This window comes from Symphalangus syndactylus, chromosome 6 (assembly GCF_028878055.3).
Source record: "Symphalangus syndactylus isolate Jambi chromosome 6, NHGRI_mSymSyn1-v2.1_pri, whole genome shotgun sequence".
In the NCBI taxonomy this organism is placed as follows: domain Eukaryota; kingdom Metazoa; phylum Chordata; class Mammalia; order Primates; family Hylobatidae; genus Symphalangus; species Symphalangus syndactylus.
Genome location: NC_072428.2, coordinates 46,533,736 through 46,560,476, shown reverse-complemented (window position 1 = coordinate 46,560,476; position 26,741 = coordinate 46,533,736). Strand labels below are relative to the sequence as shown.

The following is a 26,741-nucleotide window of genomic DNA, read 5'->3' as shown; positions in this document are numbered from 1 at the left end:
TTGCCATGGTTTCTGAACCAAAAATTAAAGATAGCTGACAAAATTTTTTTTCTAATGTGAATTTATTTTCAACCTTATACTTGTGAATAAAGTATAAGGATTAAATCACTTATTGGAACATTTAAGGAATCATTTATTGAATAAAATGGAGTCATAAAAGAGATAATAAAGTAAAAAAAAAGTTCAGTAAGACAATATTTGGAATCACGAATATGCCAGAAAATCTGGGACATTCTGAGTGCAAGAAATAAAAGAAGATGTAAGCATTGTCTTTGAATACTTTGGGTGACTTTCAGGACACTTTATTCATAGGTACTAATTCTTTAAAGAAGTGAAATTCTCAAGAACATAAATTTTTGAGTTTTTAATTTTTATATGAACTGTCCCCGTGTCTGTACATGTTGAAGAACATTTAAATACCTGAAATCTCATGCATAAACTATAATGTATTTTAGTGAATAATAATGTCTTGAGATGTATGATGCCCATGAAGGAGTCTGCTTAGATTTAACTAAACATGGAGATCTAGAAGGTTACCAAAGGCCAGTTTACTCATAAACATATAGGACAGAAACCACGGGTTGCCAGCCACAACATTCCAAGTGCAAGGAGAGAAAGCCACATTAAGTAGATGTAGGAATCACCCTGGCTTAGGTGCTTCATATCCCATAGGAGTTAATACCTCTCGTAACATCATCACAGATGTACCTTCCAGGATTCCTGCAAGGGAGGTGCTCAGGATAAGAGCTGCTATACTCAGGAAATCCCAATGCATGGCATCCTATCAGGTGTTTATAGTTTTACCAGTCTAGATGTAGTATACCAACTGGGGTCATTTTTACCACAAGTAATGTGCTTAGAGAACAGCATTAGTAAATCAGTAATATGCATTTATAGGTATTTTTCATTGACATTAAGTTTCAGCTCATTTTTATAAATAATTCAAATTGAATTTCATTTAAATACTTAAAATTTTGAAGAACTAATTTTGCTTTCTGTTTTAGTCCTTGCCTGACAAAGATGGAAAGAAATGCCTTTTTCTCGTAAAATGTTTTGATAAGACTTTTGAAATCAGTGCTTCAGATAAGAAGAAGAAACAGGAGTGGATTCAAGGTAAGGTGATCTTTTATTGTTTGCCATGATATAACTTGAGAGCTCTGACTTTCTTTTTTTTTTTTTTTTTTTTGAGACAGAGTCTCGCTCTGTTGCCCAGGCTGTAGTGCAGTGGCACGATCTTGGCTCACTGCAACCTCCACCTCCTGGGTTCAAGCAATTATCCTGCCTCAGCCTCCAGAGTAGCTGGGACTATAGCCACCATGCCCAGCTAATGTTTTTGTATTTTTAGTAGAGACGGGGTTTCACCATGTTGGTCATGCTGCTCTCAATCTCCTGACCTTGTGATCCGCCTGCCTTGGCCTCCCAAAGTGCTGGGATTACAGGCGTGAGCCACTACGCCTGGCCAAGAGCTCTGACTTTCTAGTTTTGAATCTCATGAAGGATGCTAAGGCATTATTTCCTCATTGTCTGTAGTTATCTCTGCATGTGATACAGTAGCTGAGAGAAAAACAAATTAAGATGAGCTCTCAAAGTTTTCATTAGTTTTATTTGCATAATGAACCTTGGGTAAATTATAAATGGGAGATTTACTTTTTAAATAGATTTTAGGGTTGCAAGTATAGTTTTGTTACAGTGATATATTGTGTAGTGATGAAATCTGGACTTTTAGTGTAACCATCACTCGAATAGTTGCTGTTAGGTAATTTCTCATCCCTTGCCGGCCTCCTGCTTTCCCACATTTCTGAGTCTCCAGTGTCTATTATTCCTTGCTCTATGTCCATGTGTAACATTTTTTAGTTCCCACTTATAAATAAGAACACGTAGGCCGGGTGCGGTGGCTCACGCCTGTAATCCCAGGACTTTGGGAGGCAGAGGTGTGAGATCGAGACCATCCTGGCTAACACGGTGAAACTCCATCTCTACTTAAGAACATGTAGTAGTTTATGTTCTGTTTATGGGTTATTTCAAGAAATACTTCAAGATGATAGCCTCCAGTTCTATCCATATTGCTGCAAAAGACATTATTTCATTCTTTTTTTATGACTGAGTAGTATTCCAAGGTATATGTGTGTATGCACACACTACAACTGTTGGTGGACACTTGGGTTGATTCCATATCTTAGAGACTTTAGGTTTTACTTATTATTTGAAGAATATAGAATTTTCCCCTTTAAGGACTGTGAAGAATTTTAAAGTGGCCATCTTGAGCTTGAGGTAATATGTAAAAGAAAAGAGGAATTATGCAATAGTTTTTTAATACTTCAAGTGATTTTCAAGATCCATTACTCCCACAAGAAATCACTAGTTTTGGGTAACTGAAGAACACAAACTTTTGAATTAATAACCTTTAAAAAAAATTTCAACTTTTATTTTAGAATCGGGGTACATGCGCAGGTTTGTTACATGGGTATATGTGTAATGCCGAAGTTTGGGGTACGATTGAATCTATCACCCAGGAGGTGAGCATTGTATCCAACAGTTAGAGTTTTCCAACCTCTTCCCCCCTCTCTACCTCCCATCCCAGTAGTCCCTAGTGTCTGTTGTTGCCACTTTTATGTCCGTGAGTACCCAGTTTTTAGCTCTCACTTATTAGTGAGAACATTCATTTGGTTTTCTGTTCTGCGTTAATTTGCTTAGGATAGTGGCCTCTAGCTGCATCCATGTTGCTGCAAAAGACATGATTTTGTTCTTTTTTATGGCTCCGTAGTGAATGAATAACTTTAAAGTTGTTCCATTATTCCAAAATTAGTAAAGAATAAAATGCAATATAAGAGGGCTTTTTAAAAAAAATCCTGAAAGGAGATTCTGAATATTATATTCTTAGACGTAGATAAAATTATGTTATATTGGAGAATGTAGTCATTTTTGATGTGGTTTAAGAGTTCGAGGCAAATGCACCTGGTTTGAATGCTCTTTCCTGGGTCTCTTGGGTTGAGTTATAGATTCTGTAACTGCTTTTCTTTTCTGTGGAGTGGGGATAATAATAGTGCGTTCTTTCCAGGGTTGTGGTGAGGATTAGAAAATAGACAATGACAGATATACTCACACATTTTTCAAAATGACATAGATTGCAAACAATCTAGCTATCTGTTAATAGGGAAATGGTTGAATAAGTTATGGTTTAGCTGCACAGTGGTGTACCATACAGTACTTCATGTATAGTACTTTTGGTGTACCATGCAGTACTTTATGTATTGATACTGGGAACTGAGATAGATTAAATGAAAAAAAACTGAGGGTCAGAAGAGTGTGTTATGCCATCGTTTGTGTGAAAAGAAGGTGGAAGACATATATACATATTTATTTGTATAGGCTTATACTGTCTCAGGAAAGATGCATAAGAAACCATTAGCATTAGTTGCTAGTGGGGAGGGCAATCTAGTACTTGAGGGACAGGAGTAGGAGGGAGACTTCCCTGTGTGTCTTTTGAATTTGAACAATGTGAAAGTATTAGCTATTCAAGAAATTACATTTAAGTAATTTAAAATATCAAAAGAAAAATCAGATGTTGTGTAACAGATAATGCATGTAAAGGATATATTTATTTTATTTTTAAAATAAATGACAGCTGCTGTTACCTGTTATCTCAGGAAGGGGTTGCATAAGGCATAGATGATAGGCCAACTAAACACAGTAGGTTGCAAGTTAGATATCAGAAATTTGAATCTCTGTCCTTACTGTGTCTTAATCTTGTTTGGCTTTTTGAAAAGTATAGAGAAAGGAGTTGAAAGTATTGTCATTAATTCTTAAAAATGTGTGCAATATTCCCAGATCAAGTGTTTCTGAGCACAGATACAGTTACAGAATTTTGGAGCGAGAAAGGACTTTATAGATCATCTCTCTCATTTTAGAGATGTGGAAACTGATGCTGCAAGAGGTTATTTCTTGAGGGGAGCTCTGAAAAAAAACCAAGAGCTTATGTGACTGCTCAGGGTCACACCACTACAGAGTGGCAAAATCAGAATCTACACTGGGCCTTCTGGCTCCCTGTCTCATTTTCTTCCCACTGTGCCATTTGCATAGTAGGCTTACAAAGAATAAATAATATCTCCCCATTTTTTTTTTCCTCCTACACCTTTTACAGCCATTCATTCTACTATTCATCTGTTGAAGCTGGGCAGCCCTCCACCACACAAAGAAGCCCGCCAGCGTCGGAAAGAACTCCGGAAGAAGCAGCTGGCTGAACAAGAGGAACTGGAGCGACAAATGAAGGAGCTCCAGGCCGCCAACGAAAGCAAGCAGCAGGAGCTGGAGGCTGTGCGGAAGGTGGGAATGGGCGCTGGGCTGGGAGAGGGCCCTTCATTCCCCTGCAGAAGCCATCGTGCCTTCCTTAGGGGCGTTGGTTCTACCAAGACGAATGTAGTGCGGTTTTAGGGAGATACTTGTGGTGAACTGTTCTCAGAAGTGTTTCCAGACCATCAAATGAGACACACTGGTTTTCCTAACCCTGAAACTATGTTGATCTCGGCAGCAGAAACATTTCATTGGCTAGGAAGGAATATTTTTAATGATAATGAGCACAGTTGAATTTCATCAGAAGAAGATGGGAAATTTCATTCCCTTGAGGATGTCAAGGCTGTTTTTAGTGACCTGGGCAAGGTGTGTTGCTTTTTAGTATTCTCCTTACCTCCCATCTTCACTCATGAGTACCTTGGAAGACTCTTACTTTAGAACTGTTAGTTTTACTTACTATTTGGAGTTAAAGATACAGTCTGGGTCAGCTTTTCCTTCCATCTCAAGATTAGGAGGTCAAGTACCATATGCTATATGAGATAGTTGATATTCACTGGGAACACTTCCTCAGTTATGTCGTGATCCCAGGGGTGGTAGTGAGTCCCCAGTATATGGGTATGGTCTTTATTTGAGACACTTTTGGGCTAAGTCTGTCTGCCTTGAATCAATGAGCACCTGCTAACCACAAGCTCAAGGACTCTTCCATGCACATCTGTGTAAAAACTTTGCCCTGGGATATGGGGGTGGCTCATAATCTATGACTCCACATACCTAGTGGGGTTCTCCCTTGGTAACCCATAGAAATGCCACATTGTGTGCTGAACTTCCTCTGAGTAGAGTAGACTCATGAAGATTTTTAAGAATGCTTTTATAATCTTAGGAGCTGCATGGGCATATATATAATCTTAGAAAAAGTTATTACTATCACACACTTATTTTCTAAAAGCAGCTCCTCATTTCTTACTGCCTCCCACCCCTGAAACAGTCTTGCATCTTGCCTCTTTGTGCTGCAATATATTTTCTGTAAAAATTCCTTTTAAAGGTTACGCTGAGCACCTGCCGTATGTGATTGCTGCTGCTTACTTCCACTGTGCACACATCAAAAGTGGGTGTTATGAGGGAATGGCGGGGAGCTAGAACTTGGTGTCCTTTTTTATAATTTTAAAATTATAAAATAGCTCGTACCTATAGAGGAGAATATGAAATATTTATATACAAATAATCATACAGTGAATACGCATGAAAATACTACCCAGGTTAAGACAGATTATTGCCAATACAGGTTGAGTATCCCTTATCCGAAATGCTTATGACCTGAAGTGTTTCAGATTTGGGATTTTTTTGGATTTTGGAATGTTTACATTATATACCGTATTTACCAGTTGAGATCCTCTTGCCTCAGCCTCTCAAATCCAAAAGTCCGAAATTTGAAGTGCTTCAGTGAGCATTTCCTTTGAGCATTATGTCAGAGCTCAAAAAGTTTCGGATTTTGGAGCATTTTATATTCTTTATTCAGATCTTTCCATCATCCCTAACCCCTGGAAACCACTGATCAATTCTCTGCTCCTGTATTTTTGCATTTTCCAAATTGTCATATAAATGGAATCATACAGAATGTACATTTTAAGACTGGATTCTTTGACTTAGCATTGTACATTTGAGATTCATACATCGATGCCCTTTTTAACTTTTAAACTCTGCCTTCCAGGAGCATGTAGTGTTCTGCTCTGTATAATGTGAAGAAGGCATGCCTGGTGTTAGCAAGCTGTAGACCTATGTAGACAGCTTTCCCACTACCTAGGTTTATAGAATTATTTAAAAGACTGATTTAGGATTCTTGGATAAGTGCTGAAAAATTCTTATAGATTGCTTAGTAATCTTTGATTTTCTTGTCAATAAACACAGTTCTCCAATTTTTTCATGGAGGCATTCTTAGAAAAACACAGCTTAGATGAATATTTAATTAAATTTATTTATTTTGAGACAGGGTCTCGCTCTGTTGTTCAGGCTGGAGTGCAGTGGTGCAATGCTTACTCCCCTGCTCAAGAGATCTTCTTGCCTCAACATCTCAAGTAGCTGGGACTACAGGTGTGCACCACCATACCTGGCTAATTTTTTGTATTTTTAATAGAGATGAGGTTTTACCATGTTGCCCAGGCTAGTCTCAAACTCCTGGGTTCAAGCAATCTACCCACCTCAGCCTCCCAAAGTGCTGGGATTACAGGAATGAGGCACCATGCCCAGCTGAATCTTCTAATCATCTGGAATTAGGTTACATATCTGTGGGTTTCTTAAAATTTAACAGGCCTCATTTTAATTAGAAGAAGAAATAAGAAATCATGGTAGTTTTTATAAATTAATAGATTTACTTAAAGGGTTTACTTAAATTTTTATTTCTACTTTTGTTTCTTTTAAAAAATATAATCATTTGTGTAGGTTCAAAAATATACAAATATAAAAAGGCAGCTGTGAAAGATTTCCTCCCCTTCCCCCACTTATGAATTTCCACACCTTGCCCAAGGTAAGGAAATATGAATATATACATTCTTATTTTCCCATTTTTTAAACACACAAAAGTATATACTAGTGTTACTGTTCTGCCTCTAGTTTATTTCACTTAATATATTTTTTAGATCTTTCCATATCAGTATAAAGAGAGTCACCTCATTCTTTTTTATGGCTGTATTCTGTTATACAACTGTGTCATTACTTAATCATTCCCTGTTAGTGAACATTTGGGTTGTTTTAATCTTTTGTTTTAATAGGTAATGCTGTAGGGAATAATCTTGTACCTGTGTCATTGTATATGTGTTCATACATGTTCTGATATCTCTGGGGAATGAATTCTCAGAAGTGGGAATGCTGGGACAAAGTGTGTAATTATGAAATCCAGGCTGATGGACCAGCCGCCATCTTGAGTGTTGCTATTCACTGTGCCGGAAGAAAAAGTGTTCTAGGGTTTGGCAATGCAGTGCTCCAGCCCAGAAATGTCACACTGTACTTCTATTTATAATATTTTGGTGAGAACTAGTCAGAATTTTCTGATGAGAAGTCAGCTGTCAAGCTTGCAGGAGTTCCCTTGTGTGTAGTAAATCATTTTTCTGTTTCTGCTTTTAAGATTATTTTTTGGTCTTTGTCTTTCAACAGTTTTACTGTGGTGTATGTGGGTGTAGATCTCTTTGTGTTTATCCTGTTTAGAGTATATTGAACTTGAATATGTAGATTAATGTTTTGCCTTAAGCTGGATAAGTTTTCAGCCACAAATATTTTTTCTACTTTTTTTTCCCTCTTCTGATACTTCCATTATGCAAATGTTGGTACACATAATGGTGTCCCACATTTCTCTAAGGCTGTGTTCATTTTTCTTTTTTTTTTTCTGTTTTCCAGTTGCATAATTTCTATAGATCTATCTTTAGTAGATTCTTCTTGTAGCCCAAATATACTGTTGAGTCCCTCTAGTGAATTTTTCGTTTCAGTTATGGGACTTTTTACTTCCAGAATTTCCATTTGCTTCTTTCTGTGATTTATATCTCTTTGTTATTCTCTATTTGATGGTATATTGTCATCCCTTCCATTACTTCTCTAAGTATGGTTTCCTTTAGTTATTTGAGCATAAAATGTAACTGCTTTGAAGTCTTCATATGCTAAATCCACCATCTGGGCCTCTTCAAAGGCAGTTTCCGTTGCCTGCCTTTTCCCTGTATATGGGCCATACTTACCTTTTTCTTTGCATGTCTCATAATTTTTTGTAGAAAACTAGGTATTTTAGATAATGTGTGGTAGCAACTCTGGATTCTGATTCCACCGCTCTACCCAGGGGCCTGTTGTTGTTTGCTCCTTTATTTCTTTAGTGTCTTGGCTGGACTATTTCAGTGAAGTTTGTTTTCCTCACAGTGTGAAGCTTCTGACTGTTGCTCCTCAGAGGCACAGGCTTGGACAGGAACACAGTCACCCTGCGAAGACCCTGATTTTTGCAGGGCTCACTTTGAGTGTCTTTCTTTGATCTCTCATTTAAGCTTTCCACCTCTGTTGGTACCACACCAACAGCTGTTAGAGTTCACTAATTTTGTTCTGTTATTCTCCATAATGCCCTGGAACCTGAATTGCCTCATAGTCTGAGATCATTTAAATTCAGGCCTACATGTAGTCTTTAAGGTCAGTCTTTGAGACTTGTTCCTACTACATGAGAACTCTTCTTAGCTGTCTCTTTCTCTAGTTCTGTCTGTCAGACATTTGGCTGGTCTGGCAAGAGCAGTGGCTCACACCTGTTAATCACTTTGGGAGGACAGGGTGGGAGGATCACTTGAGGCCAGGAATTTGAGACCAGCCTGGGCAACATAGCAAGACCTCATAGCAGTCAACCAACCGACCAACAACACTTTTAGCTGGTCTGTGGGTTAGTGTGTTGTTCTCATGGAGCTACTGGCCTCCTCTTAATTCTCAGCCACTCTTGCCTGGAATAAAGTTTCTGCAACATGCAGCTGGGGACAAAGAGAAATTCTGGCAGCCAGCCTGCCCCTCCCAGGAAGGTATCATAGCCCTAGGCTTGAGCTGAGGGGAGGGGAACCCTTGTTTGGGGTTCCATCTGCCAGGAGAAGAGCTTCCTTCTCACTGACACTGTGGGGGAGGGGAGGGAGTGCATCATATGCCACAGACCCTCACGGTTCTTACTGAGAGTTAGATTTTCTTAGATAAATGTTCTCCATTTTAGAATGTCCTTAGCATAATTTCTAGAGACTTTTAAAGGTTTTGTTTTTTTAACAATAATTTTCACCAGTTATGGTTGTTTTGCTGGGGAAAGGGTCTGTGGAGCTCCTTATGCCACCCTTCTAGAAATTGCTTCTGGTAAAAGTTATAAGGAATAATGTATAAGATGACAAAACTGTACAGAAAGAGCTCAAGAAATAGCTGTCAAATCTCATGAATGTGGCTGGGCATGGTGGCTTATACCTTTAATCCCAGCACTTTCGGAGGCTGAGGTAGGCGGATCACAAGGTCAAGAGATCGAGACCATCCTGGCCAACATGGTGAAACCCCGTGTCTACTAAAAATACAAAAATTAGCTGGACGTGGTGGTGTGCGCCTGTACTCCCAGCTACTGGGGAGGCTGAGGCAGGAGAATCACTTGAACCTGGGAGGCGGAGGTTGCAGTGAGCTGAGATCATGCCACTGCACTCCAGCCTGGCGACAGAGCAAGACTCAGTCTCAAATAAATAAATAAAAATCTCATGAATGCAATCGCAAGTGAATTTAATTCAATGACTATACTAAAACTTTCTTTGCAAAATGTTGTTCAGGCTTATCAACAGTCTTTCATTTACCTAATTTATTTTGTATGTTGACTCAGCAGATTGTTAGACTGGAATTCTAATGGAGCTAAAAGTTTTTATTCTATTATCTTTATTGAATGTTAAGAATGTTTGGCTTTTCCTGTACTTAAGTATGACTGTCTCTCTCTCCTTAATGTACTTCTACTCTAACACCTGCTTTTCTGTGGATGGGTTTTTGATTGGCTAGAAACTGGAGGAAGCAGCATCTCGTGCAGCAGAAGAGGAAAAGAAACGCCTTCAGACTCAAGTGGAACTTCAGGCCAGGTTCAGCACAGAGCTGGAAAGAGAGAAGCTTGTGAGTGTCACGTAGCTGGAGAAAGCAGCTGCAGTAGCTCAGCCTGGGTCGGTGGGAACAGGGAAGGGCTGGAGGCTACAGTGAGGCATGTCATCAGCTTGGCTTTCCTACTGACCTGGAATGGGCTGTAGGGGAAGTTGCATGTTTGTTCATTCATTCATTATCTGTTTATTGAGCACCTTCTATGTGCCAGGCACTGTGCCAAAGATGTAATGGCAAAAGACATAAACCTTGTTTTCAAGACTCCTAAGTGGAAATTTATGGAGCCAGGCACGGTGGCCCACTCCTGTAATCCCAGCACTTTGGGAGGCCAAGGCATGAGAACTGCTTGAGCCCAGGAGTTGAAGACCAGCCTGGGCATTATCTACAAAAAAAAAAAAAAAAAAAAGAATGAGCCAGGCCTCTGTTGGTATATGCCTGTAGTTCCAGCTGCTTAGGAGGCTGAGGTGGGAGGATTGCTTGAGCCCAGGAGTTCGAGGCTACTGTGAGCTGTGATTTTGCCACTGCACTCCAGCCTGGGTGACAGAGCAAGGCCCTGTCTCCAAAAAAAAAAAAAAAAAATTTGTGGAATGATGTGATAAATGCTTGGTTAGGGTAACTATATTTCCTGGTTTGCCTGGGAGAGTCCCTGCCATTCTGGTATAATTATTAATAACATTCCTTTTCATTCTCAAAACAGTTCTGATTTGGAAAATAAATAGTTATGGAAGAAGTAAGCATAGGTTCCATTTCTCCTCTGTAATAAGCAAGGATGGCGGGGGTGAGATCCTGAAATTGTAAGAACATCTAGATTCTGATTTGTTGCTCTTGGCAGCTCTGGTTCATCCTAGAGGCTTCCATCTTCAAGAGACCCAAGATCCAGGTTGTCTTAGGTAGTTAGCTGGTTAGCTGGAACACAGGTCTTCTCACATTGAGTGATACTGTGTCAGAGAGTGCTGAGCCCAGTGCCTAAATAGATGCATGTGACATTTCCTCTAGTCACTTTTTGTTATTTAGAGTTGAAAGAGATGTGTTTGTGGTTTGAGAGAAAAGAGGAAGGCAAATGTGACGTAGAGAAACAGCCAGAATGTCTGGTCTTGTTTCCTCTCTGGTCCTTCTACTGAACATTGGCTTTCTCTTCTTTAAGTGCAGGATTATCACATGCTCTCTCATGACTCTTACGAGGACAGAGTGAGCTAATGCAAGTGAAAATATTTTATCAATTGCAGAGAAATAGGCTAATGTGTTTGTTATATTTAGGATGTTCTTGTCTTATAATTTTTAAGGCAGGGATTCAAAACTCTGTAATCCAGAAGGGAAAAACCATTAACTTATACAGATTAACTGAAATGCTTGAGTTCCCCTAGAGCTGGAGATGCCCCAGGGAGTGGAGGCAGCCAGGGAAGTGTGGGAGGAATCCCATGCTGGCTGACCTTTCCTTCTTTAGTGTAACACTCCACTGCTCTGACTGGGAAAAGGTTCGTTTCTTTTAGAAGAAGACCCTATTGGTAAAAAGTTTGTGACTTTAAGACAGAAAGGAAATTAGAGAGAAATTACACAAGGAAACATTTTTTTCTTGACTTGAGTCTTAAAATGTGGAGTGGAAGGGATGGAAAATACAGCAGGGCAGAACATAATTTGGGTTATAATTTGCTTTTCCCAGACTTTTTCACTATTGCGATTGGGTGTGGTGCCCTCATCTCCTCCATCTTTAAGTTCAAGGATTGAAGGACAGGGTCCTGCCACCCTGATGGGCTGAGGCTGCAGCTGTGGGCAACACCTCAGGTGGAGGGGAGGCTTTCCCTGAGAAAGAATCAACCTGCATTTAAACAAGACCCTTTTATACCAACAGATCAGACAGCAGATGGAAGAACAGGTTGCTCAAAAGTCCTCTGAACTGGAACAGTATTTACAGCGAGTACGGGAGCTGGAAGACATGTACCTAAAGCTGCAGGAGGCTCTTGAAGATGAGAGACAGGCCCGGCAAGATGAAGAGACGGTGCGGAAGCTTCAGGCCAGGTGCCATATTGGTTTGCAGACTTTGCCTTTATGTACTTTGCCTGGGCTAATACAGTTTCTTGGAATGACTGACACTCTGGTAGAGAGGGAGAAGTGTCTCTGCTCTGGCTGTGACTGAGTTCGAGGTGCTGTCCAGATTAGAGAGACCGTGGAGACTCGACCGGCTGGAGTGTTTCTTTTCATTCTGGGGCGCTGGGAAACCCTTGCTTCTGGGGCTAAATAATTAAGAGCAGTCTGGTAGGTATGTTTGATGAGGTACCCTTAGTCATATTTGAGAAAATCCACAAACCCAGATTTAGCTCTCATGAGAGCTTGGCATCTTCAACATGCTCCAGACCAGAGAGGGCCGTTGGTATGCAGGCAGGGGCCTGTTCAGGCCAAAGTTGCCGTCAGGTTTTGAGGAATAAGGAAGAAATATGCAGTTTCTATTTGGTCATTCAAAATTGGTAACATTCCTTCAGTAATTACTACTTGAAATCCTAATTTTAAAAGTATTTGAAACCTAGTATTTTTTTTCCCCTTAGAACTTTATGATAGTCATGTTCGCAGATGAAAATTCTCAATTTTGGGCCTTCATAGCAGCAGGGAGGACAAAATAAAATGAAGACTCCCAAAGGGAAAAATTGAGCCTATCCTCTGCCAGTTTCTACTTTGCTGCCCCATTTACATTCTTTAAGATGTCTGGGATGGGAGACAACACTAAAAAGTATTCACTACAGTAGCAGCACATGGTCCAGTCTTTGATCTCTGACCCCCTGTTTTGGGTAGCAGTTATGAGATGAGCTGGGGTAGATTTTCCATGGCTGCCATTTTACATGTGGAGCAGCAAAAGATGTTTCTTTAATCTTTAGATAGGAAGAGAAAGAAGAAGCCATCTTTAGTTGTATATTTTGCCAAAAGTGACTTCAAAAATAAATAAATTGTTTTGGAAATTTAGATTTTAAATTTAAATTTTTTTAAGGAAAAATTATTTTCTAAATAGAAAATTAAGCATGTAGCATATTGCCAGGCATTTATAGGCCCCGCAGGTACACATTCACTGCACTGTGAGGTTTATCAGGTTCTTGGAACTCCCTTCCAGTGCCACTGGGCAGTGATTTTAGCAGAAGATTCACTCTGTGGGAATGTTTGAGTGCCAAGTGACGTCCAGAGTGACGTTCTACATGACACTCAACATTTTTTGAGCCACCTCATAATTTGAGCCATGTTGAGAGTTTTATAGATTGTTTTTGTGCGGAGAATTCACAGGTGAAATATGCTATATGTATTACTGCAGTTTTGTGGGAAGTTGATTATGACACAGCAGAGACTAGATCACAGAGGGAACCAGATAATTCTAGAAATACTAGTCTTAGTTATTTAGTGTTTATAGAATGAGTGATATTTTGAATAAGGGATAATTTTGGATAATTGAAGCCAGTGGTTTTCCAACCAATGTTATATATCAGAATCACCTTACAAAGCTTCTGAAAAATACACATTTAGGGCCTCACTCTAAATTTACTGAATCAAAATATGTGTGGATAGGAGCCAGACATGAGTGTTGTTATTTAAAAAGCTCTGGCTAGGCCAGGTGTGGTGGCTCACACCTATAATCCCAGCACTTTGGGAGGCCGAGGTGGGAGGATCACTTGAACCCAGGAGTTTATAACCAGCCTGAACAACATGGTGAAACCTCATCTTTTTTTTTTTTTTTTTAAAAAAAAAAAAAAAGGCTGCTTGGGAGGCTGAGGCAGGAAGATCACTTGAGTCCAGGAGGTTGAGGCTGCAGTGAGCTGCATTTGCACTACTGTACTACAGCCTGGGGGACAGAATGAGACCCTGTCTCAAAACACAAAACAGCAACAGAAAACTCCAGCTAATTATTTTGCACATTCTGATTTAAGCAATAGCAAAATGGTTTCAACCTTTTGAATCCACATGTAACTTCTACATACAGCTCTGATCTAATATGCTGAAAGTACTGCACACAAATTTAACTTTTTCTTAATGTGCAAAGGGCATTTTATGAATATAACTATTTTATTATTCTAAATTTTTTTTTTCACTTAGTTTTTGGAACTGAAATGGACAAATTTGCCCCCCCCAGCCCCTTTTTTTTTTTCTGAGATGGAGTCTTGCTCTGTTACCAGGCTGGAGTGCAGCTGCATGATCTCGGCTCGCTGCAACCTCCGCCTCCTGGGTTCAAGCGACTCTCCTGCCTCAGCCTCCATTTGTGTAGCTGGGACTACAGGCGCGCACCACCACACCTGGCTAATTTTTGTATTTTTAGTAGAGATGGGGTTTCCCCATGTTGGCCAGGATGGACTCAATCTCCTGACCTCGTGATCCGCCTGCCTCGGTCTCCCAAAGTGCTGGGATTACAGGCGTGAGCCACCACGCCCGGCCTAGTGGTCATTTTTAAGTGAAGTGTGTTCCTCTTTCCTGAAGTCACTGAAGGCTGTGCCTGATTCAGAGGGACTTTCTGTCAGATTGGCAGAGAGGATTTGTTCTTTGCTCCTCAGGATAGGCCTTTCTGGATAGAAAAAACAAGGGAAGTCATGCTGGAGTTGGGTTGGAAAACTGGCACTAATGAAATGAACATAATCTTACGCCAAGGGCCTGTGTAAAAGGCTGCTCAGTTAACTTTTCTCACTCCTTTCTTAAAGCAACAGCTAGTCATTCGTGGAATATTTGGAATCTCATTATTCTTCTAATGGATAGTTCTTTCTCTGTCAGTGTCTTAAAAAGACAGTGTCTTAAAAAAAAAAGAGAAACTTTTTATAGTAAATTGTTTAAATGAAAGACAAGAACTTTAGCTTGAAACACGTAGATCTTGTAATTTTTTTTTTTTTTTTTTTTGAGACGGAGTCTCGCTCTGTCACCCAGACTGGAGTGTAGTGGCGCGATCTCGGCTCACTGCAAGCTCCGCCTCCCACGTTCAAGCCATTCTCCTGCCTCAGCCTCCTGAGTAGCTGGGACTACAGGCGCCCACCACCACGCCTGGCTAATTTTTTGTATTTTTAGTAGAGACGGGGTTTCACCGTGTTAGCCAGGATGGTCTTGATTTCCTGACCTCGTGATCCACGCGCCTCGGCCTCCCAAAGTGCTGGGATTACAGGCTTGAGCCACTGCGCCTGGCCAGATCTTGTAATTTTAAAAATTACGATTGAAGTTTTTTTTTAGCTTTTAATTTTTGTAGGTACACAGTAGGTGTTTATATTTGTGGGGTACATGAGATATTTTAATACGGGCATACAATGTGTAATAATCACATCAGCGTAAATGGGGTATCCATCACCTCAAGCATTTATCCTTAGTCTTACAAACAGTCCACTATACTGTTTTAGTTAGTTTTAAATGTACAATTAAATTATGATTGACTATAGTCACCCTTTGTGCTATGAAGTTTATTTTTTTATGTGTAATCCTGAAGGTGATCTAGCCTCTTCTGAATGAGAACTCAGAAGAAAACTGTGCATTTAAAATGTAGAAAACTCAAGTTATTGGCCGGACACGGTGGCTCACGCTCTAATCCCACCGCTTTGGGAGGCTGAGGCAGGCGGATCCCTTGAGGCTCGGAGTTTGAGACCAGCCTGGCCAACATGGTGAAACCCTGTCTCTACTAAAAATACAAAAATTAGCTGGGCATGGTGGTGCATGCCTATAATCCCAGCTACTCGGGAGGCTGAGGCACTTGAATCCAGGAGGTAGAGGTTGCAGTGAGCGGAGATTGCACCACTGCACTCCAGCCTGTCTCAAAAAAGAAAAAAACGAAAAAAAATTTAAGAAAAATTGAGTTATTGGAAAGTTCTTGAGGCTGAGCCATAATCTGTCCTATTGTAACTCTTACCCACTTTTGATCTGTAACACCCAGGAGTACACCTTAGTCGTGTCTGTATTCCCAGCAACTCGTACCTGGCACACAGTAAGTACCCAAGGAATATTTTTTGAGTGAATGAATGATTGGATCCAATGGGGCCACATGGAACAACAGTCCCTCTTCCATTTGATATAACACTTTTCATATATTTGAAGGTTAGAGACTGGGCTCTGGAATGAGGCCATGGTTTGATTCCTGGCTCTGGTACTTTTAGCCATGTAACTTGAGAGAATGGCCAACTTTATACGGTTGTTCTGAGGATGAAATGAGATGATGCATGCAGAGTGTTTTAGAGTAATGCCTAGCATTTGGGAGTCACTCAGAGTGTGTTGCTTTCTGTTCCTTTATCTCATTTGCAGACGGGGAAGATATATAATGTGTGGAATGTAAAAATAAGCATTCAAAAAAAAGATGTTGACAGGCTAGAATGATGGTTTTAAGACCAAGAAGCTAATTTAACATATCAAAAGAACAAGTACAGGATCCAGGAGACTTGGCTTTATAGAAATTCATTTGAAAAGTTCTACAGTTTCATTTCCCTGAAATGTGGTTGCCAAAACCCTATACACTCTTAGGCAGCCTTAATGAATGTGAAGTGTCCAGAGCAAATGAGATAATTGTCCCTCTATAATATGAGCTGTTACCTACCAGTACTTGCTGTGTGGTAGGCATGTAAGTACCTTATGTGCATTATTGCATTTAATACACTAATAAACCTTTGATGGTAGGTGTAGTTTCTATTCCTTTTTTGATAAATGAGGAAGCTGATACACAGAAAAAGAGTGAGGCACTAAAGTCTTTAGTCAGGAGTCTTGCTTGCAAACTACAGAAACCACCTTGTATTAGCTAAAGCAATAAAACAATTTGTTGAAAGTTTCTTAAATAGTTTGCCAGTTCCACAGCAAGGCAGGTGACCAGGCCTTGAACACAGGCAGGAACCACAGGGGGATGAGCAGCCCCAACTACAGCCCAAGCCAGGCCATGGGAAGAGTCCAGTGAGGATGCCGCTGGCGCCCATGTTGGTACCAGGCATCAGCAGTACCATTGCTCCTGCTGTCACTCAACACTGGATGTTACTGCCACTGGCAAGATGAATTCTCTACTGGCTCTGCTTCTTTGTGCCAGTTGCTTCAGAGTCAAAGTTCCAGAAGGAGCATCTACGTAGCCAAGCCCAGCTTGTGCCTCCACCATACCCTAGCTGCCAAGGGGTGGGAGGGCAGGTGTCTGGCCTGTGATTCTATAGTGGGAAATGAGCCCTACTTTCCATCAAGACTTTTACTGTGGCAGTTCCCCTAGACACGTGAAGGAGTTCAGAGGCTGGGCAGCCTAATCACCTGGAAATGTCCATTCCCCCTCCATACTTTTACCACTAGAATGAAAAAACAGACCTATCCAGTCTTGTTCATTCTTATATCCCCAGTGCCTAGAAAAGCATATAGAAGGTACATAAAAAATACACATCAACTGAGTGAATAAACTCTGCACTGGGCTGGGCGCAGTGGCTCACGCCTGTAATCCCAGCACTTTGGGAGGCCGAGGTGGGCGGATCACCTGAGGTTGGGAGTTCGAGACCAGCCTGACTAACATGGAGAAACCTCATCTCTACTAAAAATACAAAATTAGCCGGGCGTGGTGGTGCGTGCCTGTAATCCCAGCTTCTCGGGGGGCTGAGGCAGGAGAATCACTTGAACCCGGGAGGCGGAGGTTGTGGTGAGCCGAGATCGTGCCATTGCACTCCAGCCTGGGCAACAAGAGCAAAACTCCGTCTCAAAAAAAAAAAAAAAAACTCTGCACTGGTCAGACGACATCTGTAGTGTCGTGTTCTGTTGCGTACATCAAACTCCAAGAGACATCTGAGGAGACCTCAGTGTCTCCAAAGAAGGATATTGAGTCTGGAAGCTGGGTCCCATTAGTTAAGGCTGGAGGTGGTCTTCTTAGAGAAGGATGTTCTCAACAGGCAACAAAGCTGCCTTCCAGTTGCTAAAGGGCTATCACAGGGAAGAGGGAGTAGATACTTCCTTTGTGGAACTAGGGTAGTGGATGGGAGAGCTCATCTTAGTATAAGAAAAAACTTCATAAGAATTGAAGCTGCCCATAAATAAACTGGCCCAATTTGTGAGGCAACGAGTAGTAGCCCATCACCTAGAGTACTGGAGCTGAGTTGAATAACAACCTTGCAGGAAGTTGTAGAGGGAATTTGGAAATTGGTGTTGGTGTAGTCTGTTACTTTATTTCCTTTGTTGTTAGTTTTATAAGAGCAGATGCTGGCAGGTAGTAGTAACTGACCAGTCATGTGACTTTACTTTGTTACCATAATATTGGTGTTCAAGCCACTAGATACTTGTCCTGTCCTGAGCTGGCATTGAACGACACTATATACACTTTAATGCAGGTTTTGGCTGTTTGTTAGTTTATTTAAACAACCACATAGCTGGGTATTCCCAGATAGGTATTCCTGTTATTTTGGAGTCACACAGACCCGGGTTAAAATCCATTATAACCTATGCAACATGCTTTTAAACCCTTTAGTTTTTCATTGCTTCATCTGTAATGTAGGGATATTACCTTTCAGGATTGTTAGGGGATTAGCAATAATGGAGGCAAAGGCCTGGCATGTAGCAATTGTTCAATAAATAGTATCTCTATTATTCTGTCTGTGTTAACTCCTTTCTTCATCTTCATTATCAGCTTTTTCCATGGTAATAGGTTTTTACTAGATGAAAATGTTTTCATGTTGTAGCAACCAGGCAAATTTCAAATCTTGGCCCTGCCACCTGGCAGGTGGATGATCCTAGTACAGGCCACTGAACTTTGTGTCTCACTTGCACCATCTCTAAAATATGAGTAACTGCACCTAAATTTACTGTGAGGATTAATTGAGAAAATACACTTGACTCTTAGGCCAGTTCCTGGCACACGTTAAACTCTGGATAAATGCTATTTTTTATTTCACAAACGGGTGAAACTGAGAGAGCTTAGAGCAGGACATATAGGCTGCTTTACCAGCTTTGTGAATATGAGCTTCTCTGGCTCCTGCTTTCCTCCTGGTGGAATGAGAAGGGGATTAGATGATCTCAAATATTCTGTTGTCTAAAATGCTTCCCTTGTCTGCTGGGTCAGGGTGGTGACCTGGGCAGGATTTGATCTGGAGCTTTCCTCCACATTGTAGGTTGTTGGAGGAAGAGTCTTCCAAGAGGGCTGAACTAGAAAAGTGGCACTTGGAGCAGCAGCAGGCCATTCAGACAACCGAGGCGGAGAAGCAGGAGTTGGAGAATCAGCGTGTCCTGAAGGAACAGGCCCTGCAGGAGGCCATGGAGCAGCTGGAGCAGCTTGAGTTAGAACGGAAGCAAGCACTTGAGCAGTACGAGGTAATGAGACTTGGCCCTGCAAACTTGTATATTTAAATTTTTGAAAAACGTTTCTCAATAATAGAATTATTTGCTTAGCTGCCAATATGAAGCTGTACTAAGAATCTTGCTTAGCTCTAAGAAAGAAGAAAGAGGGAGATTTTACGGGAGATAAGATGTATTATACATCCATCAGAGACAGAAACTGCACAGTAATTTGAACAGGGAAAGTTTAATACAAAACATTATTAACTGTCATAGGATATTACCTACTGTGTTGTAAAGAAGGCTTTGAGAATGCAGGAATGGCAGACGTAGGGAGGAGCCACTGCCTCGAAAACTGAGGCAGAGCACCAGGGAGGGAGCCCATCTGGAAGAGCACTCTTTGCTCCTTGCCCCTTAACCCCAGTGCTGTGATCCAGGCCTCCGTGGAGAGGGTGCATAGATGGCAGAAAAGTTTGTTGAGGTGCTGTGCCAGCAAAGCTCACTGGGAGGCCACCTTCTGGGGCACTGGCAAAAGCTGCCCACAGGGAGGTGCTACAAAAACTCACTGGTGGTGAGCACTGCGGGTGTTCTGAGTGCCACACAAGCCGCTGGGTGGAAGCTAGAAGAAAAGTCCCTCCCTCCTCGTATCCCTTCAGCACCCTCTACTGACAAAGCTTTATGCTGCCAGCTAGTGAGGGAGAATTAGTTTCACCAGCAGGACGGTTCAGGGTGGATTTGGAGTAGAGAGGCAGTAAACTGTAACTGGCACACAGGGCCATACACCCATTGTAATTAGTAAGCAGATGGTGGAAGAATAGGCTTTGGAATCAGACAGCCTGGGTTCCAATTCTGGCTCTACCATTTCCTGTTGTGTGACCCTCGGCAGGTTACTGACCTTCTCTGAACCCGTTTTCACTCTGTACAATGGGATAATAGTAGTTCCCACTTCTTAGAATGGGCTGAGAGGATTTAATGAGATAATTCACAAATACGTAGTAAGGCCCAATAGTTGTGATTTGGTTCTTAAACTACCTGTGTGTCTGCATAGTCCAAAATCCACTTTTGTTTCAGGAAGTTAAAAAGAAGCTGGAGATGGCAACTAATAAGACCAAGAGCTGGAAGGACAAAGTGGCCCATCATGAAGGATTAATTCGACTGATAGAACCAGGTAACAGACTCTATGAAGTAATCATATATTTATTTTTATTTTTTATTTATTTATTTTTATTTTATTTTATTTTATTTTATTTTATTTATTTATTTATTTTGAGATGAGGTCTCGCTCTGTCGCCCAGGCTGGATGGAGTGCAGTGGCACGATCTTGGCTCACTGCAAGCTCTGCCTCCTGGGTTCAAGCCATTCTCCTGCCTCAACCTCCCGAGTAGCTGGGACTACAGGTGCCCGCCACCACGCCCGGCTAATTTTTGGTATTTTTAGTAGAGATGGGGTTTCACTGCGTTAACCAGGATGGTCTCGATCTCCTGACCTCATGATCCGCTCACCTCAGCCTCCCAAAGTCCTGGAATTACAGGCGTGAGCCACCACGCCCTGCCTATATATTTATTTTTCTGTTTCACTTGTGTATTTGAATTATACTAAAGAAACTTTTTTAGCCCAAATGTAAAAAAAACAAGCTGTTTGGGATAAATTTCTCTTGAAAACCTTATCCCCTAATAGGTAAGAGGGCCCAGTTAATCCCCTTGGTGTACATCTTCTAATTGTTTTAGCTGGTATGATATTTATGGATGTTCCTCAAAGAAGAAATAAAGTAGGAAAGTTACTATTTTGTCTGTAGAAAAATGATGGGGTACCCTGAAGAATATACTTCCTGTATTTAAAGCATGTTTGTCTCTTAGGTTCAAAGAACCCTCACCTGATCACTAACTGGGGACCTGCAGCTTTCACTGAGGCAGAACTTGAAGAGAGAGAGAAGAACTGGAAAGAGAAAAAGACCACGGAGTGACTGAGCTTGCTGGCAGTCACATCAGTTATGTAGATACTGCATGGCAGGAGAGCTTTACGCTAAAGACAAAAGAAACGGCTTTTGGGGCTGGGCGCGGTGGCTCACGCCTGTAATCCCAGCAATTTGGGAGGCCGAGGCGGGTGGATCACCTGAGGTCAGGAGTTCAAGACCAGACTGGCCAACCTGGTGAAACCCCGTCTCTACTAAAAATACAAAAAAAAAATTAGCTGAGCGTGGTGGCGGGTGCCTGTAATCCCAGCTACTTGGGAGGCTGAGGCAGGAGAATCACTTGAATGTGGGAGACAGAGGTTGCAGTGAGCTGAGATCGTGCCATTGTACTCCAGCTTGGGCAACAGAGTGAAACTCCATCTCAAAAACAAAACAAAACAAAACAAAAAAAAACAGCTTTGCTGCTTTCAACTCTTCTTCCTTCTGTGCCTCTCTAAGTGGATCAATATCCTAAGGAAGCCTTCTTATTTATCTTCCTGCAAACAAGGGCTGCCTGAAAAGAAAAAAAAAAGTCAACATTGTCAAGCTGTTTATTTACTCTTTCTTTGAACATATCACCTTCTGAAATTTGTCTTTTAGCTCTCTCAGATTCTTCCCCAAATGAGGCAGAGTGCAGACAGCACAGTCAGCTCTGCAGAGTTTGGAGGGGCTCACTGCCACTGGGTACTCAGAACCTCTGTGGACTGGATGTCAGCTCTTTCCTTTGGCAGTGTGTTTCCTTCTCCGAGTATGTGCTGTTAAACTAGATTGGCCAGTTTGCTTTCCATTTCCTGACAGTTGACATGGAATGCCTTTGACCATTGGTGCTCTGACAGAGAAGTCACGGAGTCACTGCCATTTCCGGTTGCCCTTTTGGAATGTGATCCTGTTAGTAGAGGTTTTCTAGTTTCTACTAAGATATTTCTTTCCCTAACCCTCACACACTTGGCTTGTTGCATTCCCATCTCCTTTCCCCTCACCTTAAAGGAGACTACCCCTTTGCCCCATATTGTCAACTTGATTTTCTCTCGTACTCTCTCTAGTGAATGATGTGCTACCAAGTATATGCCAGGCTGCGAGAGGATTATACTGAGTAGTAGAAAGAAGCTAATTTGAAATAAAAATTATTTGGATAATTAAGAAAGCAGATTAGATGCACATGGCCAACAGGAAGTTGACTGTATGTCTGCTAGTTAGATTCAAAACATCATAAAGATGATACCATGTCAATATATTAGCCTACCATTATGTTAGCCTTTGTTAGGTGGGCAGCTTTTTTTTCCCTTCCTCTATGGTGACAACGGAGGAAATATCCAATAGAAATAAGTCTAACAGGGAAATTGGGATCATAGTTTATATGCATCTGATTTGAAAGGAGTATTAAGGAAGGTTTTCATATATGATCTATCTTTGGATTAAAAAGAACATTTATGAAATCAAGCCTTCTAACACTAGTTATAATTGAGAAGCAACAGTAACTCCGTGGACAGCAATCAAGCTTAAAATTGTAAATAAATATGGGGATAATTCAGTTGTTGCAAAAAAGGGCAGAATTCAGTAGAATAAAGTTCTTTTCTCTCTACAGGTATTAAATGAGGACAGAGAACCTCGGGTGTTCTTGTGCTAGTGCTTGCTGGTGCATACTAAGAAAGCAATTCCAAATAGATGTATACATCTAGAGAGAGTGGTATTAGAGGTTCAGTGTATGTATTTATTTACATGAGAGGAAACTGGAATATAATCCCATAAATTATCACCTTTTATGACTGGAAAATATTTGCCAATGAAGAAATGGTCTGTAGGTATTTGTCTTAAGATTTTTGGCTGTTTAATAAAAATGTAACTTTATTTAATGATTTCTTATAGTTGCCTTTATAAAGTTTATTGTCTAAAATATTTTTGTATCATGTGCCTTTGAAATTTGACAGCTGATTTGGTTGTTGGATTTCTGCCCAGCCATTTATCAGTATTATCATTTTATTCAGTAGCTGGCAGGTGTATTAGACCAATGAGACATAGGTAAGGAATGGAACCTTTCCTGTGGTTTGATTGCACATTACACCAGAAGACTCCAGTATTCCTCATTCCAGAATGAGGAAAAAGTATTCTACAAAGAACCTAATCACCTATGTGAAATCTATGGATGAAAACAGTGTGGCCTTGGGAGTCAAATAGTCTCTGCATGGTGGGGAGGATCATGATGGAATATGTGAATTTCTACTTCTAGAAGTTGTGAAATAGGCCCTGCACTTTTGCAGAGTGCCCTTCCTTAAACCTGGCTTATTCCACAGCTGTGGCTGATAACATGACCTGGGGCTTAGCTGCTCTAGCCCTGGGTTCTTGAAGACCTCACACTGCCTGGACCCTGGCCATCCACCTAAGGACTGCCTGCTTTCTGGTCACATGTGGACCTTGATATGATTAAGCAGTTATATATGTGGTTGTGCAGAAGCTTTCTGTTTAATGCATAGTGTTACCAATTTACATCTTGGTTTTCAGTGGCACTATGTCTAGGAGGCAAAATCCTTTTAAACAGTGCTTTGGCTAAGATAGATACTTGTGAATCAAAGATAGCACAGAAATGAACTAAGTATATCCCATTTGGAATTATATTTTGATACTAAGTGAATTCTTCCTAATATTTAAAATGGTTTCACCTGTCAAAGGGCCAACAGAACTCTTGGTTTTACTTTTGTAATTACTGTACAGAAAATTTCAAGAGTGTTTGAGTGCTTGTCATCAGGTATTTTCCTTAATAAGTAGGGATATGATCATTTACAGGAATTATACATGAAAAAAGTTTTTGAAATGTATTTTTGTGATGTGCTATGTTGAGAGGAAACCAAATATTTATGATTTTAAAACATTCGTGTGAAAACATTGTACAATGTAATATGCTCAATTTTCTCAATTTTTTGCTAATTTTTCTAAGATATATTAAAAAATGTTTTGTATTTTTTTTAAGTAAAAAGGACCCAGTAAGAAAATTAAAAATACCAGAACATACATTTTAAACTGTCTGATTTAATAAAACAGTGGGGGATAAAGTTGGGTGTATCTATGTGTATTTTCATATAATGAGATGGACTTTGGTTTAGGGACATTTCCTGAAAACACTGGGTTTGGAGTTTAGACCCCAGGAAGTTAGCTATGGCCTCATGTTTGGTGTTTGAGTCACGAATGTGGGCAAGCCATGGCTGATGTGTCAGCTCACAAACGGGAACTTACAAAGATGATTTCTCATTCATTGTTGCTGTTACCTTCAGATTTTCTTACCTCTGTTTTCCTTAGTTTTCTTTTTATGCCTTTCAGTTTTTCTTTCACCAGAGTAAACCGTGTGGCTTTTTGTTTGTTTGTTGTGGTTTACATTGTTGCCAAGATAAAATGCCTGTTGTGGACTAAGTGGGCCCACTCAGTCCAGTTTGATTGTATATTGGAAAGCTGATCTTTCCCTCTTGGAGGGAGGGAGAGGACACTGGTTGGTGTGTTTAAAAACTGTGCTTTCTGAGGCGGGCAGATCACGAGGTCAGGAGATCGAGACCATCCTGGCTAACACGGTGAAACCCTGTCTCCACTAAAAATACAAAAAAATTAGCCAGGCGTGGTGGCAGGCACCTGTAGTCCCAGCTACTCGAGAGACTGAGGCAGGAGAATGGCGTGAACCCGGGAGGCAGAGCTTGCAGTGAGCCAAGATCGTGCCACTGCACTCCAGCCTGGGCGACGGAGCGAGACTCCGTCTCAAAAAAAAAAAGAAAACTGTTCTTTCTCTATCACAGTGGTTCTCAACTGGTGGTGATTTTGCCCTCCAGGGGACATTTGGCAATGTCTGGAGACATTTTTGGCTGTCACAACTGGAGGGAGTGTTGCTGGCATCGAGTAGGTAGAGGCCAGGGATGCTGCAAAACATCTTACAATGCCCAGGACAGCCCCCATTAACAGAATTATCTGGACTAAAATGTCAGTAGTGGCAAGGTTGAGAAAACCTGCTCTACAGAAAGGCAAGTTCTGTTATCCAGAACACAATATAACCCTTGGTGTCAGGGTTCCCCTTTCAGATGTCCTAGGAGTTGACTGACCTCTTCGGTGCAAATGAGGAGCACCTGGAAGGGAGAATGCCTGTTTCTATGTGAGCTGGCAGAGAGCAGAGGGCAGGGACCTCTGACACACCCAGAGCCTCTGGAGGGGGTTGCTTTGGATATATTTTAAAGACTGATCCAAGTTGCTGAGGCGTGAAGTGTAAAAGCTGCCTTAACCCTGATTTCTTTCCAGGTGCTGAAACACAGGGTGGGTCTGTCAGCACCATTTAGCAGCTTGTGAGGAATGAATTTGCAGATTTGCCACTCAGGTGGTGATGTGTCCTGCACAGCGCTTGTGCTTGTTCTAACTGGCCAAGCCTTAATTGCAACCTTCTGGGTAGTTCCAGCAAGGCACAGCTGCCCTAGTCGGGCGAGGATCAGGTGAATAAGGTCAAGATATATGAAAGCGTGGTAAGAGGCACTCCTCAGCTTTTACAGTGCAGAGGAGGTGCTCCAGATTTGTTAAAGGATCAGTTTTGGGAATAATTTATGGAATCTCTATTTCTTTCCTCGCTTTGCCCCTCTACTCCTTTTTTATATATTAGAGACTGTAATAATCACCTCCCTACTTCCTACTTGGCAATATCCACTAAAGCTAAAAAAAAAAAAAGCTACCCTCTGGCCCAGCAGTTTCCACTCATTTCAGAGAAATGAGGCTGATGTCCACCAAAAAACTTGTATAAGAAGATTCACAACAGTTTTATTATAATGGCCCCAAACCAGAGACATCCAAATATCCACCAGTAGAGAATAGGCAATTGTATATCCAGACAATGGATAGTACACCTAAATTAACATATTACAGAGCGAGGCAACAACCCGGCTGAATCTCATGGACATCTTGTTGAGCAAAGAAGCCAAACACAAAAGAGCACATACTATATGATTCCATGTATATTAATTTCCAAGACACACTGCTAATCGGATTTAGAAGTGAGGGTGGGAGGCGGGTGGCTGTAAACTGGGAAGGGACACATCTGAACTTTCTGGGATGCTGTAAATGGGTGGTGGTTACATAGGAAAAAACAACTTTACACCCAGGATTTGTGCAGTTTACTGTCTGTAACTGCAGTGCTGCTAGAATGCCTGAACTGGCTCACCTTTAAACTTTTTTTTTTTTTTCTTTTAAGAAGTCTCGCTCTGATACCCAGGCTAGAGTGCAGTGGCGTGATCTCAGCTCACTGCAGCCTCTGCCTCCCAGGTTCAAAGGATTCTTCTGCCTCAGCCTCCCAAGTAGCTGGGACGACAGGCGTGTGCCAGCACACCCAGCTAATTTTTTATTTTTTAGTAGACAGAGGTTTCACCATGTTGGCTAGGCTGGTCTCGAACACCTGACCTCAATGATACGCCCTCCTCGGCCTCCCTAAGTGCTGGGATTACAGGCGTGAGCCACTGCACCTGACCTCACCTTTCAATTTGCAGAGAAGGAACTAGAAGTTGACATGTGAAATCTGTACCGGACTTCTAGGATGCTGTTCATTACACCACCCACCTCCTTTCGGGTCCTGATTACATTTTTATGTCAAACATTTAATTTCTCAGTGCCCCATCACCCAGCCAGTCGCCATGTGCCACCCCTACATACGGAGGAGGGCCCTGACCCTTTC

At 41.3% G+C, this 26,741-nt stretch overlaps 1 protein-coding gene across 2 annotated transcripts in view; it reads left to right on the top strand.

Moving 5' to 3' along the window:
• Window positions 1-24,064, top strand: part of SWAP70 (switching B cell complex subunit SWAP70) — an 87,367-nt gene extending 63,303 nt beyond the window's left edge. For both annotated transcript variants that reach the window (XM_055282442.2, XM_055282444.2), the window contains 7 exons: window positions 1,005-1,113; window positions 4,142-4,323; window positions 9,808-9,915; window positions 11,747-11,913; window positions 18,945-19,143; window positions 20,179-20,275; window positions 20,964-24,064. In XM_055282442.2, the coding sequence (XP_055138417.1) occupies window positions 1,005-1,113; window positions 4,142-4,323; window positions 9,808-9,915; window positions 11,747-11,913; window positions 18,945-19,143; window positions 20,179-20,275; window positions 20,964-21,070 (969 nt within the window). In that variant the 3' untranslated portion in view covers window positions 21,071-24,064. The remainder of the gene's footprint in view (window positions 1-1,004; window positions 1,114-4,141; window positions 4,324-9,807; window positions 9,916-11,746; window positions 11,914-18,944; window positions 19,144-20,178; window positions 20,276-20,963) is intronic.
• Window positions 24,065-26,741: the final 2,677 nt, after the last annotated feature.